At 46.7% G+C, this 17,925-nt stretch overlaps 1 protein-coding gene across 2 annotated transcripts in view; it reads left to right on the top strand.

Moving 5' to 3' along the window:
- Nucleotides 1–17,925, top strand: part of LOC144511788 (uncharacterized) — a 73,814-nt gene that overhangs the window by 39,554 nt on the left and 16,335 nt on the right. For both annotated transcript variants that reach the window (XM_078242116.1, XM_078242115.1), the window contains exons 2-6: nucleotides 3,408–3,527; nucleotides 4,098–4,163; nucleotides 8,242–8,394; nucleotides 13,959–14,127; nucleotides 15,504–16,042. In XM_078242116.1, the coding sequence (XP_078098242.1) occupies nucleotides 3,408–3,527; nucleotides 4,098–4,163; nucleotides 8,242–8,394; nucleotides 13,959–14,127; nucleotides 15,504–16,042 (1,047 nt within the window). The remainder of the gene's footprint in view (nucleotides 1–3,407; nucleotides 3,528–4,097; nucleotides 4,164–8,241; nucleotides 8,395–13,958; nucleotides 14,128–15,503; nucleotides 16,043–17,925) is intronic.

Raw genomic sequence — 17,925 nt, 5'->3', positions numbered from 1 at the left:
AGGAAGTTATGCCACATTTTAGAAATCTTCATATTAACATGATTTCATAGAATCACAGAACAGAAGGAGGCCATTCGGTCCAATGAGTCAGCACCAACAACAATCCCACCCAAGCCCTATCCTTGTAACCCTCACATAATCTCCCTGAAACTAAGGGGAAATCCTACCCAGACCTGTTCCCCATAACCCCAATATTTATCCCGCTAATCCCCCGAGCCTACACATCTTGGGACACTAAGGGGCAATTTAGCACGGGCAGTCCACCCAACCTGCACAACTTTGGACTGTGGGAGGAAACCGGAGGAAACCCACGCAGACACGGGGAGAATGTGCAAACTACATGAGGCGCGTCTGATAAATAGACAAGGCTGATGTTGCCAAGAACAGAAGGCTTTTATTCGCTAAAAAGGAATGATGTGGAACAGACAATAAACAGAACAATACTGGGCGTGAGGATCTCCCGACTGAGGCCGGAGGGGGAGGGCTGCAGCCTTTATACCCTGAGGGCGGAGCCTCCAGTTAAAGGTGCAGCCGAATTAAAGGTGTCAGGGAGTGTCTCATATACGAACAGTAGTGGCAACAACATATACAGCTCAACCGTGCCAAAGGCACGACAGTGGTTTGCCACACTACACGCAGACAGTGACCCGAGGTCGGAATTGAACCCGGATCCCTGGCGCTGTGAGGCAGCACTGCTAACCACTGTGCCACCGTATCGCCCACGTGCTGTGTGTTTTCTAACTTCTCTCAAAGGCAAGCAAGGAGTTTAAGGATGCTACTAGACTGTAGATACTAGTCTTAAAGTGACACACCTGCGTTATGCTGCTGGCGCGACAGTTTGATGAGGCTCAGCAAAGGAACTCCCAACTGAGCCTGTTTGGATGAATGCACCAAGTTCAGCTCCCACTGTCCAGAACATTTACAATGAAAAACCAAACAGGCAAGGTGCCTTATATTCAGAATATTCTGTGGTCATCTGTAAAGCCCATTGCATCTTTCAAAGATTCTGAATTTCAGCATAGAAATGATATAAAATAATATGTATACCACTGCTATCCTCATAAAGTGTTTAAGGGAGGTGGTGGTGTAATGGTATTGTTGCTAGGCTAGTAATGCAGATACCTAGAGTAATTCTCTGGCGACCTGGCTTCGAATCCCACCACGGCAGATGGTGGAATTTGAATTCAATAAAAATCTGGAATTAAATGTCTAATGGTGACCATGAAACCATTGTCGGAAAAACCCATCTGGTTCACTAATGTCCTTTAGGGAAGGAAATCTGCCATCCTTACCCGGTCTGGCCTACATGTGACTCCAGACCCACAACAATGTGGTTGACTCTTAAAGGCCCTCTGGACCGGGCAACAAATGCTGGCCCAGCCAGTGATACCCGTGTCCCATGAATGAATATAAGAATAATCAAACCCCTTAATAAGGCCACAAAAATAAGCTTCTTAGCATCTGTCAATTCTGTATTACGGGTCCATTTGGTGCCAAAATCGTGTCCCTGCTGCATGTGCCTCCTTGCAATGAGATCTGCACCAGGTACCATTTTAATGACATCAGTCAGGGTGTAATGCTGATTACATCATGGAAGAGGCCAAACATTCCCACTGACTCTTGGGAATCTGACGGACCAAAATGGTTCATTCACAAAGTCACTGAGCGCACCTGAGAAATGGTGCCAGAAGCATGCAAGGGCAGCGTCAGGGATCAGAGGGAGCTCATCTACCCAACTCCTTCAACCTGCCCTGCATGTGGCTGGGTCTGCAGGTCACACCACGGAGTTATCAGCCATCTCCGAACCCATCAAAGCAGAGTGGGAGCAAGTCAGCCTCAATCCTGAGGAAGCGCCCAGGAAGAACGTTGATGTGACACCAACATTGCCAGTTTCCACCTGCAGTCAATGCCATGGTCTTAAACATAACACTGAACACGCATTCAGGGGCAGGCAGACCCTCCAACCACCCCCATCAGTGCTATTTAAAGGGACCATCAACCACTTGCCAGGCTAGTTGCTGGTTGGTTTCTTCAGTCTTTTATCTGAGTTTGTGCTGTGAATTTTCTAATGATGTTTAAAATTGGTGAATTTTGAGTAATTTTGCACCTGGTGATGGCCTTGGTTCTTTTTTTTATTCATTCATTTGTGGGCATGGGAGTCACTGGCTGGCAAACATTTATTATAAGAAGTCTCACAACACCAGGTTAAAGTCCAACAGTTTTATTTGGTAGCAAATACCATAAGCTTTTGGAGCACTGCTCCTTCGTCAGATGGAGTGGAAATGTGCTCTCAAACATTTATTGCCCATCCCTAATTGCCAGGGGGCAGCTGATAGTCAACCAGATTTCTGTGGGTCCAGAATCACATGTAGGCCAGACCGGATAAGGACAGCAGATTTCCCTCCCTAAAGGACATTAGTGAACCAGATGGGTTTTTCCCAACAATGGTTTCATGGTCATCAGTGGATTCTTAATTCCAGATATTTTTTATTGAATTCAAATTCCCCCATTTGCCGTGGTGGGATTCGAACCCAGGTCCGCAGAACATTAACTGAGTTTCTGGATTAATAGTCTAACGATAATACCAGTAGGCCATCACCTTCCCCTCCTACATCAAAGGTTCTGGCCAGGCCATTCCTGGACATGGATGCTACCGTCTCCACCTCCTTCGGTCTGCAGGGTGACGGGGAGATTAAGCAGAGACAAGACAGAGGAGGACAAGCCACTCGCAGAGGGGGGAGAGGGAGAAGGGCTCACAGCAAGAGCCCAGATCAACTCAGGATCTTCAGGGAAAAATGTTCTTTCCTCAACCTCAGTGAGGAACAGTGTGTGTGTGAGCGGCACGGCGGCACAGTAGTTAGCACTGCTGCCTCACAGCGACAAGGATCCGAGTTCAATTCTGTGTGGAGTTTGCACATTCTCCCCGTGTCTGCGTGTGTTTCTTCCGGGTGCTCTGGTTTCCTCCCACAGTCCAAAGATGTGCGGGTTAGGTAGATTGGCCGTGCTAAATTGACCCTTAGCGTCAGGGTGATTAGCGAAGTAAATACGTGGGGTCATTGGCATAGGTGCTGGGTGGGATTGTTGGTGCAGGTTTGATGGGCCGAATGGCCTCTTTCTGTACTGTAGGCATTCTGTAATTCTAGTGAGAATGTGGCATTCACGAGCATGTGGAGTGGTTGAAGCGATTACCATAGATATAATTAGAGGGAAGCAAGATAAGTACATGAAGGAGAAAGTATTAGAAGGAAAAGTTGATTGGGTGGGATATCTTGGGCTGGGATGGAGCTAGTGTGGAGAGTGAACACTGAATAGCCTGTTGCTGTGCTGTATAGATCAATATAACTTGATGTTTGCTGACAGATTGCTTGCAGTTGGTCATAATCGTATTTTTTTGTGTTCTATTGCAGGCACTCTGCTGCTTGTGTCTCGTGTTATTGCTGCCTGTTGCTTCAGCAGGGAGATGGTGCAACAACCCAGATCACTTCAGATGGCTAACAGGAGTGCTTCAGGACGGGATCAACAATCTGGTTAGAGAAATGAAGCAATACAATGCGCACTCTTTGCTGTAACATCACCTCACGTATTTCCTGTCGTTAACTGGCAACTCTGGCTTTGGTGTCATATATGCCCCTGCGCTCATGTTAGTCATGCTGACTCTGATATACCTTACACTGCTCACGGTGGCACAGTGGTTAGCACTGCTGCCTCACAGCGCCAGGGACCCGGGTTCGATTCCCGGCTTGGGTCACTCTGTGCGGAGTTTGCCCATTCTCCCCGTGTCTGTGTGGGTTTCCTCCGGGTGCTCCGGTTTCCTACCGCAGTCCAAAGATGTGCAATTTAGGTGAATTGGCTGTGCTAAATTCTCCCTCAGTGTACCCAAACAGGTGCCGGAGTGTGGCGACTAGGGGATTTTCACAGTAACTTCATTGCAGTGTTAATGTAAGCCTACTTGTGACAATAATAAATGAACTTAAAACTTCAAACTTTCATCCAAGGCTTCCTAATTGGCCCACATTCCTCCATTTAATTCAAAGCCAATTCACACCAACTTGCCTTAGATATGGTTTTAAGAATCTAACTGTACCTCTCTTTCCTAGAGTGATAATCTGCTCCCAAGCATGGTAAAATACAACATCTTTACGGATGTGAACACTGCTGAGCTGGTAAGTGAAGCCAGATAATGTTCATATTATTTGGATATTTAACAATAAGACCTAAATATATATATATGTAAAACAATTTAAATTTGGAGGCAGTTAACATCAATTTGCACAACTTGGCTGTTGGTTGTCTGTACTTGGCAGATTTTACAACACTACCTGTATAAACCTGTCTTGACATCGGGGAAGATTTATTCCACAATAAATGTGAATCTAAGCTAACTGCATATGCACTAGGTTGCTCGAGACTTGACTCCCATTCTGCAGATTCGTCCCATTTAAATTGAGGGCCCGATTTTACCATCAAGTTGCACTCGTTTTCGGGCGTGAAAACTTGGTAAAGTCGGGTGTGAGGCGAGTAACGCGATCCGCGCCAGTTCCCCCTTTACCAAGGCCCGGAAATGGCCGCGATCGGGCCCGTGCATGCAGGCATTTAAATTGACTTAATAGGCTGCACGCTAAACCTTCCCCCTTTACCACTGCGTTCGCCCATCCAGGATCGGCGCAAAACAGACATGCTCCACAAAAGTCCGATTTGGGCGCTCCAGCTAGTGAGGGGGTAAGTGCCAAGTGTCCCACGGCTCTCTGCTTGAGATCGGTGGCGGGGGAGGGGTTGGGAAGTGGAGTTGAGTCTGACGGTTCTCTGCTTGAGATCGGTGGGAGCTGGAGTGGAAGGTGGGAGGGTCTGCTGCCTGTGATCAGTGAGGGGGGGTCTGCTGCCACTCTGCCTGTGATCAGTGAGGGGGGGTCTGCTGCCACTCTGCCTGTGATCAGTGAGGGGGAAGGGGGGGGGTTTGCTGCCACTGTGCCTGTGATCAGTGAGGGGGGGTCTGCTGCCACTCTGCCTGTGATCAGTGAGGGGGAAGGGGGGGGTGGTTTGCTGCCACTGTGCCTGTGATCAGTGAGGGGAAAGGGGGAGAGGGGCCTGCAATCAGTCTGGGTGGCGGGGGGGTGGGGGGATAAGGGAGTCAGTAATGTTGTGGGGATGGGGCAATGTCTCTGGGGGGCCGGGGGGGGAGGGGGGCATTATCCAGCCCAGGCGCGATGTGGCAGGGGAGCTGCATTCTATCTTTTTTTTTCTGCGCACGTGCAGTTGGAGGCGCCGATCGGAGCTGCAGGATTTCGGGCGCATTAAGCCCCGCCCACAGACTTCTGCAGCGGGATTCGGAATCGCTGATATTTTTGCAGCCGGAGTGCGTATGGGGGGCCCTCAGAACGGGTCTAAAAGTCGGATCTGAAACAGTCCAGGTTTCAAATCCGCCCAGCACTTGGAATCAAAATGGTAAAATAGGGCCCTGAGAGTCTGCAACATAAGTGACACATAAATTTCTGAATAACCATTGATTTGTACCAGATAAAATCCTATCTTTCATTAAACGCTGTGTAAGTATAACTTGCCAAAGAATTGTTTAAGACTTACAGATTATTTTTACAACTTCCTATAAGCATGTATAATTAAATCAGATAGTCGTCCAAGGAATCCATTAGAGGATTCAGAAGAAGTGGTAAAGTTAGAGAACTTGACACCACAGTGAGTAGTTGAAGTCATAGAAAAGAATTTTCCTGTCCCGCCCACCATGGGAACTATAGCAGGCGAGGATCATGCAAAGGTCCATTGATTGGGTGGGATTTGCCAGTTTCGGGGCAAGCACGGCTGGAAACTCTCGTCCATCATCTGTTCCAAAACTCATGATAGAAAACTAAGTTGATGACTAAACTTCCTATTTTATCTGGCAAGAGGCAGGGGTGTGGTGGTATTGTCACTGGACTTGGGGTTCGAATCCCACCACAGCAGATAGTGAAATTTGAATTCAGTAAAAATCTGGAATTTAAAGTCTAATGGTGACTGTGAAACGATTGTCATAAGAACCCATCTGGTTCACTAATGCTTTTAGGGAAGGAAATCTGCCATCTTAGACCATAAGATATAGACCATAAGATATGGGAGCAGAATTAGGCCATTCAGCCCATTGAGTCTGCTCAACCATTCAATCATGGCTGATATGATTCTCATCCCCATTCTCCTGCCTTCTCCCCATAACCCTTGATCCCCTTATTGATCAAGAACCTATCTATCTCTATCATAAAGACACTCAATGACCTGGCCTCCTCAGCCCTCTGAAGCAATGAGTTCCACAGATTCCACAGGGCGGCACGGTAGCACTGTGGTTAGCACTGCTGCTTCACAGCTCCAGGGTCCCGGGTTCGATTCCCGGCTCGGGTCACTGTCTGTGTGGAGTTTGCACATTCTCCTCGTGTCTGCGTGGGTTTCCTCCAGGTGCTCCGGTTTCCTCCCACAGTCCAAAGATGTGCGGGTTCGGTTGATTGGCCAGGTTAAAAAAAAATTGCCCCTTAGAGTCCTGAGATGCGTAGGTTAGTGGGATTAGCGGGTAAATATGTGGGGGTAGGGCCTGGGTGGGATTGTGGTCGGTGCAGACACAATGGGCCGAATGGCCGCCTCCTGCACTGTAGGGTTTCTATGATTCTATGACTCATATGAATTCAAATTTCACTATCTGCTGTGGTGGGATTCGAACCCCTAGTCCAGTGAGAATACCACCACATCCCTGCCTCTTGCCAGATAAAATAGGAAGTTTAGTCATCAACTTAGTTTTCTATCATGAGTTTTGGAACAGATGATGGGCGAGAGTTTCCAGCTGTGCTTGCCCTGAAACTGGAAAATCCCACCCAATCAATGGACCTTTGCATGATCCCCGCCTGCTCTAGTTCCCATGGTGGGCAGGACAGGAAAATTCCTTTCTATGACTTCAACTACTCGCTGTGGTGTCAAGTTCTCTAACTTTACCACTTCTTCTGAATCCTCTAACGGATTCCTCGGACGACTATCTGATTTAATTATACATGCTTATAGGAAGTTGTGAAAATAATCTAAGTCTTAAACAATTCTTTAGCAAGTTATACTTACACAGCGTTTAATGAAAGATAGGATTTTACCTGGTACAAATCAATGGTTATTCAGAAATTTATGTGTCACTTATGTTGCAGACTCTCAGGGCCCTATTTTACCATTTTTAGCCCAAAGTGCATCAGAACCAACAAATCATTTCACAATTTTAGGCATTCTTACTACTCAGGTAGATGCATCAAATAATTTGCATGCAGGAAGATCTTCACCCAAACGACAGTACTGCCCACTGTCCGCTCCCTCAATACTGCCGAGATAATATGCTCACGTCCCTGGAGTGGGATTTGAACTGGTTTAGCTCAGTTGGCTGGATGCCAGGTTAGTGATGCAGAACGATGCCAACAGCGCAGGTTCAATTTCTGTACCGGCTGAGGTTATTCATGAAGGTCCATCTTCTCAACCTTGCCACTTTTTTTTATTTACTTGTGAGACATGCGTGTCACTGGCTGGCCAGCATTTATTGCCCATCCGTATTTGCCCGAGGGCAGTTGAGAGTCAACCACATTGCTGTGGCTCTGGAGTCACAGGTAGGCCAAACTGGGTAGGGATGGTAGATCTCCTTCCTTACAGGATATTAGTGAACCAGCTGGGTTTTTCCAACAATCGACAATGGTTTCATGGTCATCAGTAGATTCTTAATTCCAAATATTTTTCTTGAATTCACCTTCCACCAGCTGCAGGATTCGAACCCGGGTCCTCAGAACATTAGCTGAGTTTCTGGATTAATAGTCTAGCCTGAGGTGTGGTGACCCTTAGGTTAAATCACCATTAGTCAGCTCTCCCTCCCCCTGAGGGAAGAGCAGCATATGGTCATCTGGGATGTGGCAACTTTACCTTGCCTGTATAATGCGTCCATATTTGCAATCAAGGTGGGCTGTAGACTCACAATTTAGGATTCAAATGTGAGAGCCTGGGCTTATTTTCCCATCTCTAAGCCGGTGGCAGTGAAGACAAGTGTGTTGCTCTGTCTTGTGTTAACTCCGTCCATTTTGTGAACTGAACCTGATACCTCCAAATCAGCACATCTCCAGTGCAAGTGAATCACCCTCCAAAGCACCAGGCTTACTGAGACCATTTCTATTGTCCATACTGCTACTTGCACTCTATATAAGGGTTTAAATGGTTTCATTGTCTTCCCACCCCGCCCCCCAACAGACCGATCACTGTTTCATCGTCCTCACTGCCGAGCAACTCAACAACACTCTCTTGCTTCTGATGAGCCACTTTGGGACAAGCTCATACACCTACAACCAGACTCAGCGTGTGATGGACAATCTAACAAGACTACACATGAATTGCTATAATGAAGTATGTGTTTGCCCTTTCTTGCTATACTTTTTAAAAATGAAGTGGTTTGGAATAGGCTTGCCCTGTTATGATTGATCTGGGGAGAAATTTCTTTACCTGGTGGCGCAGTGGTTAGCACTGCAGCCTCACAGCGCCAGGGACCCGGGTTCAATTCCAGGCTTGGGTCACTGTCAGTGCGGAGTCTGCACTCTCTCCCCGTGTCTGCGCGGGTTTCCTCCGGGTGCTCCGGTTTTCCCCCCCTCAGTCCGAAAGACGTGCTGGTTAGGTGAATTGGCCATGCTAAATTCTCCCTCAGTGTGCCCAAACAGACGCCAGAGTGTGGCGACTAGGGGATTTTCACAGTAACTCCATTGCAGTGTTAGTGTAAGCCTTACTTGTGACATGCGTGCATGCATTGGCGTGCGTGTACATGTGTCTGATCCCACCATTGGGAAGGGCTGGAAAGTGCAGCCCTCTGTTTTCTCAAATGCCAAAACTGTGCGTGCAATGCTCACCCACTTGAAACGGGTACTCAGAGCTTCAATGCTGCGAACTCCGGAATTCCCATTGTTAAAGCTGCGGCTGACAGTATTTTGGGAAGTTGCTCTCCGAGATGCCACACAGTTATTTCTTCATCAATATGGTCAAGAATGATTTGTACTCTCTGATCCTGCTGCTGTTTTGTCCCATTGTGCCATTGTCGCTGTCATTAGATGGTCACCAGGGAGCGGGGCTAACTCCATAGAGCCTTAGCAATTAAGACCAAGCCGAGGCCCCCCTTGTACAGGACCAATGGAGAGGACAATCCGGTCGATGTCTCCATGCAGAATATGGTGCTGCATCTGCGTGATACTTTGAAACCAATATTCTGCTATAGGTAAAGTCAGGTGGGGTCTTGCCCTGAGAAATTACCTGAAAATCATCTCCGAATTGTAGAATAATGTTTCAAAGGGGGAGACTCATTCAGTCAGTGGACAGGAAGGTTGGTCTGCTGTTTTGACAGAGGAGAAGGAGAGAGAAGAATACAAAGTCGCGAAGGCTGAGAGGTTAGTAAATCAGTCATTATTTTGACAGAAGTTGAGTGTTGAGAACGCATGGCCTTGTATAATCTGTAGCCCCTTTTAAAGCTAGCCAGCCTCAATCATTACTGCCTTTGCTCTGAACCCTTGCTGTTTCCCCTGGCCATTCATGATTCAGTTCCGTCAGTGAATACATACAAAGCTTTCCCCGGTGGTTTATTTCCTTAGCGCATTCCCCAAATGCAACAGTTGTTTCCCTAGCTCTTCCCCTGAGTGAGAGTGCAGACTGTCACTTACTACTGAGTCACATTATCCATGATGTGGAGATGCCGGCGTTGGACTGGGGTAAACACAGTAAGAGTTTTAACAACACCAGGTTAAAGTCCAACAGGTTTATTATATTACATTATTATCACATTATCCAGCCAGGTGCTCCCTCGATGGCTGTCAGGCTGCCACCTTTCAGTACAAACCTCCTGATTAGACTGCAGGAATCTTGTTCAAATCATGGGATTCTTTCTACCATGGGAACGTGCTTCATTTATTTAAGCAAAAACTTGGCGAATCTGGTGAGGTCTGCAAGCCCCTCTTGGGATGTGAGACTGTGGGTGGGATTTTCCAGCCGCCCTCACCCCAAGGTCAGATAATCCTACCAAGGTCAACGGATCTTTGCCTGGTCCATGTCCCGCCCGCTGTGATTCCTATGGCAGCGGGACGGGAAAATTCCGCCCTGCGAGAACCACAGTGGTTAACGATCAGCTCCGCTGTGAAGAGGCAGCCACGTTAACATTGCACTTACCTGCATTACTGCAAAGGGGGGAGCCCCTAACTGAGGCAGCAGCAAAAGGAATGAGATGATGCAAGACTGCTGTCTCCAGAGCAGGTGTAATCTATCTCCAGCGATGGCTCTCACCAACACTTACGGAAGGATATTGAGCTACATTGACAACATGATACTCACATTATCTGAAATTCCCCGAGTGAGCCTGCAGGTGCAACAGGTGATCAAGAAGGCAAATGGGATGTTGGCCTATATCGCAAGGGGGATAGAATATAAAAGCAGAGATGTCTTGCTGCATCTGTACAGGGCATTGGTGAGGCCGCAGCTGGAATACTGTGTGCAGTATTGGTCCCCTTATTTGCGGAAGGATATATTGGCCTTGGAGGGAGTGCAGAGAAGGTTCACCAGGTTGATACCAGAGATGAGGTGTGTTGATTATGAGGAGAGACAGAGCAGATTGGGTTTGTATTCGTTGGAATTTAGAAGGCTGAGGGGGGATCTTATAGAGACCTATAAGATAATGAAGGGGCTGGATAGGGTAGAGATGGAGAGATTCTTTCCACTTAGAAAGGAAACTAGAACTAGAGGGCACAGCCTCAAAATAAAGGGGGGTCAGTTTAGGACAGAGTTGAGGAGGAACTTCTTCTCTCAGAGGGTGGTGAATCTCTGGAATTCTTTGCCCACTGAAGTGGTGGAGGCTACCTCGTTGAATATGTTTAAATCACGGATAGATGGATTCCTGATCGGTAAGGGAATTAGGGGTTATAGGGATCAGGCGGGTAAGTGGAACTGATCCACTTCAGATCAGCCATGATCTTATTGAATGGCGGGGCAGGCTCGAGGGGCTAGATGGCCTACTCCTGCTCCTATTTCTTATGTTCTTATGAAGGAGGAATTGGCCATTTTTTAAACTAATGCACAGTTCCAATTCATGGTAAAAGTTGCAGTTGATCAATAGGTAGTGATAGGTAGGAGCAGTGCTAGCTCCCAATCCTTTCCCGTCTATGCTTCTCCCATTTTTGTACCTGAGGGTTGTGTTTGCATTTGATTTGTGAAGCTTTTGGCTATTCTGCAGCCATTAGAGGAACTGTCTGTCACTTCTTACATAGGAGCTATCAGCACGCGTGTTGTTCTGACCCAATACCCACATCGCTCCCATTAGGGCAGAGTGTGGTTTCTTGAGCAGACAAGATAAGGACTTAAAGCATCTGTTGGGGAGGACTGTGAACACATGAGGCTTTGCAAAACTACATTAACCCTCAAGATGAGATTTCAACCAATACTTTCTTTTAATGATTGAGGCAGTGTCTGCTTTACCAGATCCTTGATGGCATTGGATGACTTATTTTTGGAATAAAATAAACTGCCCAGTACAAACCCTCCCCACCATGCTACCTTCAGCATCTTTAATGACAACTCCAGGGACATTAGGAATGGGATGAGGCCCTCAAACTTTTTCTGCCATTCAATCAGCTCATCTGTACCTCGACCCCAATTCCTTAGAACAAAGAACAAAGAACAATACAGCACAGGAACAGGCCCTTCGGCCCTCCAAGCCCGCGCCGCTCCCCGGTCCAGGATTGAATCCTGAATCCAGGATCCCCGCCCAATTTTCCAGCCTATCTACATACCAATATCCTATCCACCGAGCTGTCCCTCTCAGCTACGATGCTTTGTTCATCACAACCTATTTACTTTGGAGGTTTGGGGGTAGAGAGTTGTCACTGTCCATTATGAAAATGCGTTGTCTGATTTCCCTCCTGAATTAGAGCCTAGCTTTAATTTTTAAAATGTGCTGTTGATATGCATTCCACCATCGACGGAAACAGTTCCCCTATATAGGAGTAGGGATGTCTTGCTGCAATTATTTGAGTATAGGAGTAAGGATGTCTTGCTGCAGTTATGCAGGGCCCTTGGTGAGGCCACACCTTGAGTATTGTGTGCAGTTTTGGTCTCCGAGTCTGAGGAAGAACATTCTTGCTATTGAGGGAGTCCAATAAAGGTTCATCAGACTGATTCCCGGAATGGAAGGACTGACATATGAAGAGAGACCGAATAGACTGGGCTTGTACTCACTGGAATTTAGAAGAATGAGAGGGGATCTCATAGAAACATATAAAATCTTGATGGGACTGGACAAGCTAGATTCGGAAGGAATGTTCCCGATGTTGGAGAAGTCCTGAACTAGGGGGTCACAGTCTAAAAATAAGGGGTAAGCCATTCAGGACTGAGATGAGGAAGAACTTCGCTCAGAGAGTTGTGAACCTGTGGAATTCTCTACCACAGAAAGCTGTTGGGATCAGTTTCTGAGATAAGTTCAAGAGGGAGTTGGACGTGAACATTGTGGCTGAAGGGATCAAGGTGTATGGAGAGAAAGCGGGAGTGGGATACTGAAAGTGCATGATCAGCCATGACCATATTGAATGGTGATGCAGGCTCAAAGGGCCGAATGGCTTATTTCCACTAGAGAGGCTAGCATCATAGCGCTGAGCAGGCCACCGCCCATGCGTTGATCTGTCAGAGTGGAGATCGGCACATGCGCAGTAGCCCTACACTGCCGGCCTCCTGATCGCCGGCCAGCTCTGCAACCCACCCATCACTTGGTGTGTGACCCCCCTCCCCGTCCCCATCCCCACACCCAATCGCTGGCCTCCCAAACGTGTTCGGGCCAACCCTGGCCCTCCTCAATCCCCCCCCCCCCCGGACCTCCTCCTATTCCTATGTTTCAGTAAGTGTAACTAACACAGTTAGGATGTCTGAAAAACAAGGAAGAAAATCTTTGAGGAACAATGGCCATAAAATTGGCGGCACAGTGGTTAGCACGATTGCCTCACAGCGCCAGGGACCCAGGTTCAAATCTGGCCTTAGGTGACTGTCTGTGCCGAGTCTGCATGTTCTCCCCGTGTCTGTGTGGGTTTCTGCCGGATGCTCCGGTTTCCTCCCAAATCCAAAGATGTTCAGCAGTGGATAAAAGCAAATAACTGCAGACGCTGGAATCTGAAACCAAAAGAGAAAATGCTGGAAAATCTCAGCAGGCCTGGCAGCATCTGTAAGGAGAGAAAAGAACTGACATTTCGAGCTCACATGACCCTTTGTCAAAGCAATTGAAGCTATTGTCAAAGCTATCGAGTGCAGATCACCGCTTTGACAAAGGGTCATTTGGATTCAAAACATCAGCTCTTTTCTCTCCTTACAGATGCTGCCAGACCTGCTGAGATTTTCCAGCATTTTCTCTTTTGGCCAAAGGTTGGATCGATTGGCCATGCTGAATTGTTCCCTAGTGTCCCAAGATATGTAGGTTGGGGAAATTAGTGGAGTAAATACGTGTGGTTACAGGGACAGAGCTTGGGTAAGATGCTCTGTCGGAGAGTTGTTGAAGACTAGATGGGCCAAATGGCCTTCTTCTGCACTGTAGGAATTCTATTATTCTTGGAAAACTGTAACTACGCAAAAGAGGAACTCAAGAATGGGATGTAGAGAGAGGTTGGGAGGTTAAGATGTGAGAAGTTAGTCTGCCCAATGGTTGCCTTTTCTGTCCCATAGCTGGTTCAGTCTGAAAATGCAAGAGTTGCACAAAAAACTCAAATGATTTGACACTGGGGCTGGAATTGTGTCAAACATTGAGTAAAAACAGTTGTTACCAACATCTGGAATAAGGCTGTCACAAATGTGTTTCATTGGACTGGTTTATATATAATTATGAAATATACTTTCGGATGTGGGAAGTAACTTTTTGAAAATAGGGAATGAATATTTTCTTCTTTTATTTCTCTTCTATTTCACAGCGTTTGCAGCAATGTTTGAGACCTACTACAAAGGTTGTCACGGCGTGTAGGAGCGATCTGTTTGCTTACTTTCAAGCTGTCTTGAATCGCTATTTGTATATATTTCGTCTGTGTGATTCAGTAAAACGAACCACAGAGCAATCAGCGGGAGATCATTTCTTCCTGAAAGGTAATTGAGATGTTGTAGCATCAGAGAATCCAGCCCGCAGTCTTGCGAAAGAACTACCCCCCGATCCTAATCACCATCAGCCATTCTGCACACCTTTCGTCATTTTCATTTTTGCTCTTTCACCTTGATGCCTTATGTGCTCTATGCCCTTATTTACTTAACCTAATACCTCATAGATTTACTTCAAAAGCTTTATCTTGTTTAGCTCAATCCGTTGTCTATCTGCTCCTTTACTTTCACTAAAGTTTAACCATTTCGTTTTCGAGCTTTCTCTTTCTTTTTCCTTCCAAAAGGGAGCAGCCCCTTGAGTAGTTCCCTGTCTCTCAGAACTTACGATATTACAGAATATAGATGTAGAGTTTTTTTAATTTTACATATTAGCGTCACAAGTAGGCTTACATTAACACTGCAGTGAAGTGACTGTGAAAATCCCCTAGTCGCCACACTCCGGCGTCTGTTCGGGTGCACTGAGGGACAATTTAGCATAGCCAATGCACCTAACCAGCATGTTAGTGCATTGAGGGACCGGCACATCCTTCGGAATGTGGGAGGAAACCGGAGCACCCGGAGGAAACCCACGCAGACTCAGGGGAGAATGTACAGACTCCACACAGACAGTCACTCAAGCCGGGAATCGCAGCCCAGGTCCCTGGCGCTATGAGGCAGCAGTGCTAACCACTGTGCCACAGTGCCACCCTTGTTAGATTGTAGATCAGCTGTGATTTCACTGAGCGGTGGAACAGACTCAAGTGGTTAAATGGCCTCCTTATTTCTCTCTGTTTCAACCCAATTTTGTCTCTCCCAATAGTCTACACATGATCCAGTTTTTACAACTTTCTCCTTTCATTTAGTTTGTTATCTATTGGATATTGCTATTCTCCTCCAGTTATTCAGTCCTTATGGCTATCCCCTCATTGTTTCCTTTTATTGATGTTTGTTGAAGCTGAAATTGTTCATGTCCTTTCTAGTGACATTTGACCATGATCCGTAGTTTATTACAATGTTATTACATGGGTGCTGCGCTGTAAAGGAGACATCACAGAGGTAGTATGCGATAAGGGACAAAAGAGAGTGATAGAGGGATCTTTAGACAATAAACGTTTGGTTCATCAGTTAGCTCAGTTGGTTGGGCGGTTGGTTTGGGATGCAGAGCGATGCCAACAGTGTGGGTTGAGGTTATTCATGAAGGCCCCATCTTCTCAACCTTGCCCCTCACCTGAGGTGTGGCGATCCTTGGGTTAAATCATCACCAGTCAGCAATCCCCCTCAAAAGGGGAGAGTAGCCTATGGTCATCTGGGACGATTGCAACTTGACCTTTATTTGATTCATAGCAGCCATTCTTATAGATAATTAACTTGTTCACTTCTTCTTGCAGCCTCCAACATCTCTGTCTCTTCAAATTGCTGCCTCGTTGACCTTGGCAATGGATCACATTCAAACAATTCTTACTCAAACTCTTCCACACAACCTTCATCGAATGTAAGCACACCACAGCCTTTCTGCTCCTTGATATCTCCTGTACAGACAATAATGGACTACAAGCTTATTTCCAACACAGGAGCCAGGTCTACAGTGACCAGTGTGGGCACAGAAGACAACAATGTGAATGCTGTCACCAACAAGAGTGCTTTAGTTAGGAGCATGTCAACAGAGGACCCACGTCAGAGCGATGGCAACTTCACACAAACAGAAGCTAGTAACAGTGAAACTGTGCCTGATATACTGTCCACATCAAGCTCTGTTGCATCGCCATCACAGACTATCAGTAAACCCAGTGAAGTAGCAGGAACATCAAGTTCACGTCAAAACAAGGAGCACATGAACTCCCAGATATATCTGTATCTATTCATAGGAACTTCAGTTGCACTGGTTCTAGCGTGCTGTGCACTGATTCATTCATACTTCAAGCTAAGGGTAAGAAACTGTTTCTCCTTACTTCCTCAAGAGTCCCGCTTTCCATGTTTTGTCTTTGCATGTCCTACTCGTCTTCATTGAGACAAGAACTAACAACATCCGGTAGCTGAATTTTCATTTCAAAATGTGCATTAAAAGACAAATTTGGAACGTGCTGGGAGAGATTTAAAGGCAGATTGAAACCACAGCAAAGGTTGGGGAGGAGAATGTCCCCCTGGTTGAATAGAGGATGGGGGAAGTGTAGGTTTTCGTGTAGATGAACATTTTCACAGTATGAGGCCAAGGAGAAATGGATGGAAGATCTTTTTGATTTTAATTTGATTTATTATCATCACATGTATGAACATACAGTGAAAAGTATTGTTTCTTGTGCGTTATAGAGACAAAGCATACCGTACATAGAGAAGGAAAGGAGAGAGTGCAGAATGTAGTGTTACAGTCATAGCTAGGGTGTAGAGAAAGATCAACTTAATGCGAGGTGGATCCATTCAAAGATCTGATAGCAGTAGGGAAGAAGCTATTCTTGAGTCGGTTGGAACATGAGCTCAGACTTCTGTATCTTTGTCCCGATTCAAGAAGCTGGAAGAAAGTATGTCCGGGGTGCGTGGGGTCCTTAATTATGTTGGCTGCTTTTCTGAGGCAGCAGGAAGTGTAGGCAGAGTCAATGGATGGGAGGCTGGTTTGTGAGATGTACTGGGCTATGTTCACAAATTTTTGTAGTTTCTTGCGATCTTGGACAGAGCAGGAGCCATACCAAGCTCTGATACAACCAGAAAGGATGCTTTCTATGGTGCAAAGGTTGATGAGAGTCGTAGGGGACATGCCAAATTTCTTTAGCCTCAAGAGAAAGTAGAGGCATTGGTGAGCTTTCTTAACTATAGTGTCGGCATGGAGGGACCAGGACAGGTTGTTGGTGATCTGGACACCCAGAAATCTCGAACATTTCACTTCCTCCCTATTGGATGTAGACCGGGGCATGTTCTCCACTCTTCTGAAGTCAATGACTATTTCCTTCATTTTGTTAATATTGAGGGAGATTGTTGTCTCACCAGTTCACCAGATTTTCTATCTCTATCCTGTACTCCGTCTCGTCCGATCCACTATGGTGGTATCATCAGCAAATTTGAAAATCGAATTGGAGGGGGATTTGGCCACACAGTCATAGGTGTATAAGGAGTACAGTAGGGGGCTGAGGACACAGCCTTGTGGGGCACCGGTGTTGAGAATGAGGAGGTGTCATTGCCTATCCTTGCTGATTGTGGTCTGCTACATGTTCTCCATGGCTTGTTATGTCCGTTGATTATGTCAGCGACGCTGCATTGGGATAGAATCAGCATTCCTTGTGAATCACCCCACCAGCTCTCCCTCAGTCTCCACCACTTCTGTGGTTTCCCAGCCTAAATAATGGGAAGCAAGATACGTCGGGCCAAACATGGGCAGGCCTCTTCAAATGCTTGGCAAGCAGCAGAAATTCTGTCACCTGTGCCCTAGTGATGGTACACAGTAAGAACACCTGTCCATCCCAGGTACCCAGTGTTGCTATGGAGAGCAGGAAGTGGAGAGTCTTGAAGATGTTAAAAAGGCTGCGCAATTGATTGTATGAGGCAAGTGCACTGTTTTACGATGTTAGCCTGAAGTTTGCATCCATCGGGGCCCCACACTCGACAGGTCCAGATGTGGGCCTGAAACGCGTTCCCAGCCATCGGTCCCGGAGTGCCGTTTCACACTGGCTGTCCATTTGACGGCCAGCGATTAACACGTGCTGTGAAAGGTTGAGCGCTGCTGGGGAGGGTGGGATAAGGGTACGCACCGGGAAAGGGGGAGGGGGCCTGACGTTTTTATTGTGCTTTTTTCGGGGATAGTTACCTCAGGGAGCTGCAGAA

The sequence above is a fragment of the Mustelus asterias genome, chromosome 25, assembly GCF_964213995.1.
Source record: "Mustelus asterias chromosome 25, sMusAst1.hap1.1, whole genome shotgun sequence".
In the NCBI taxonomy this organism is placed as follows: Eukaryota; Metazoa; Chordata; class Chondrichthyes; order Carcharhiniformes; family Triakidae; genus Mustelus; species Mustelus asterias.
The sequence above is the reverse complement of the archived record's forward strand: the minus strand, read 5'-3'. Positions and strand labels throughout refer to the sequence as shown.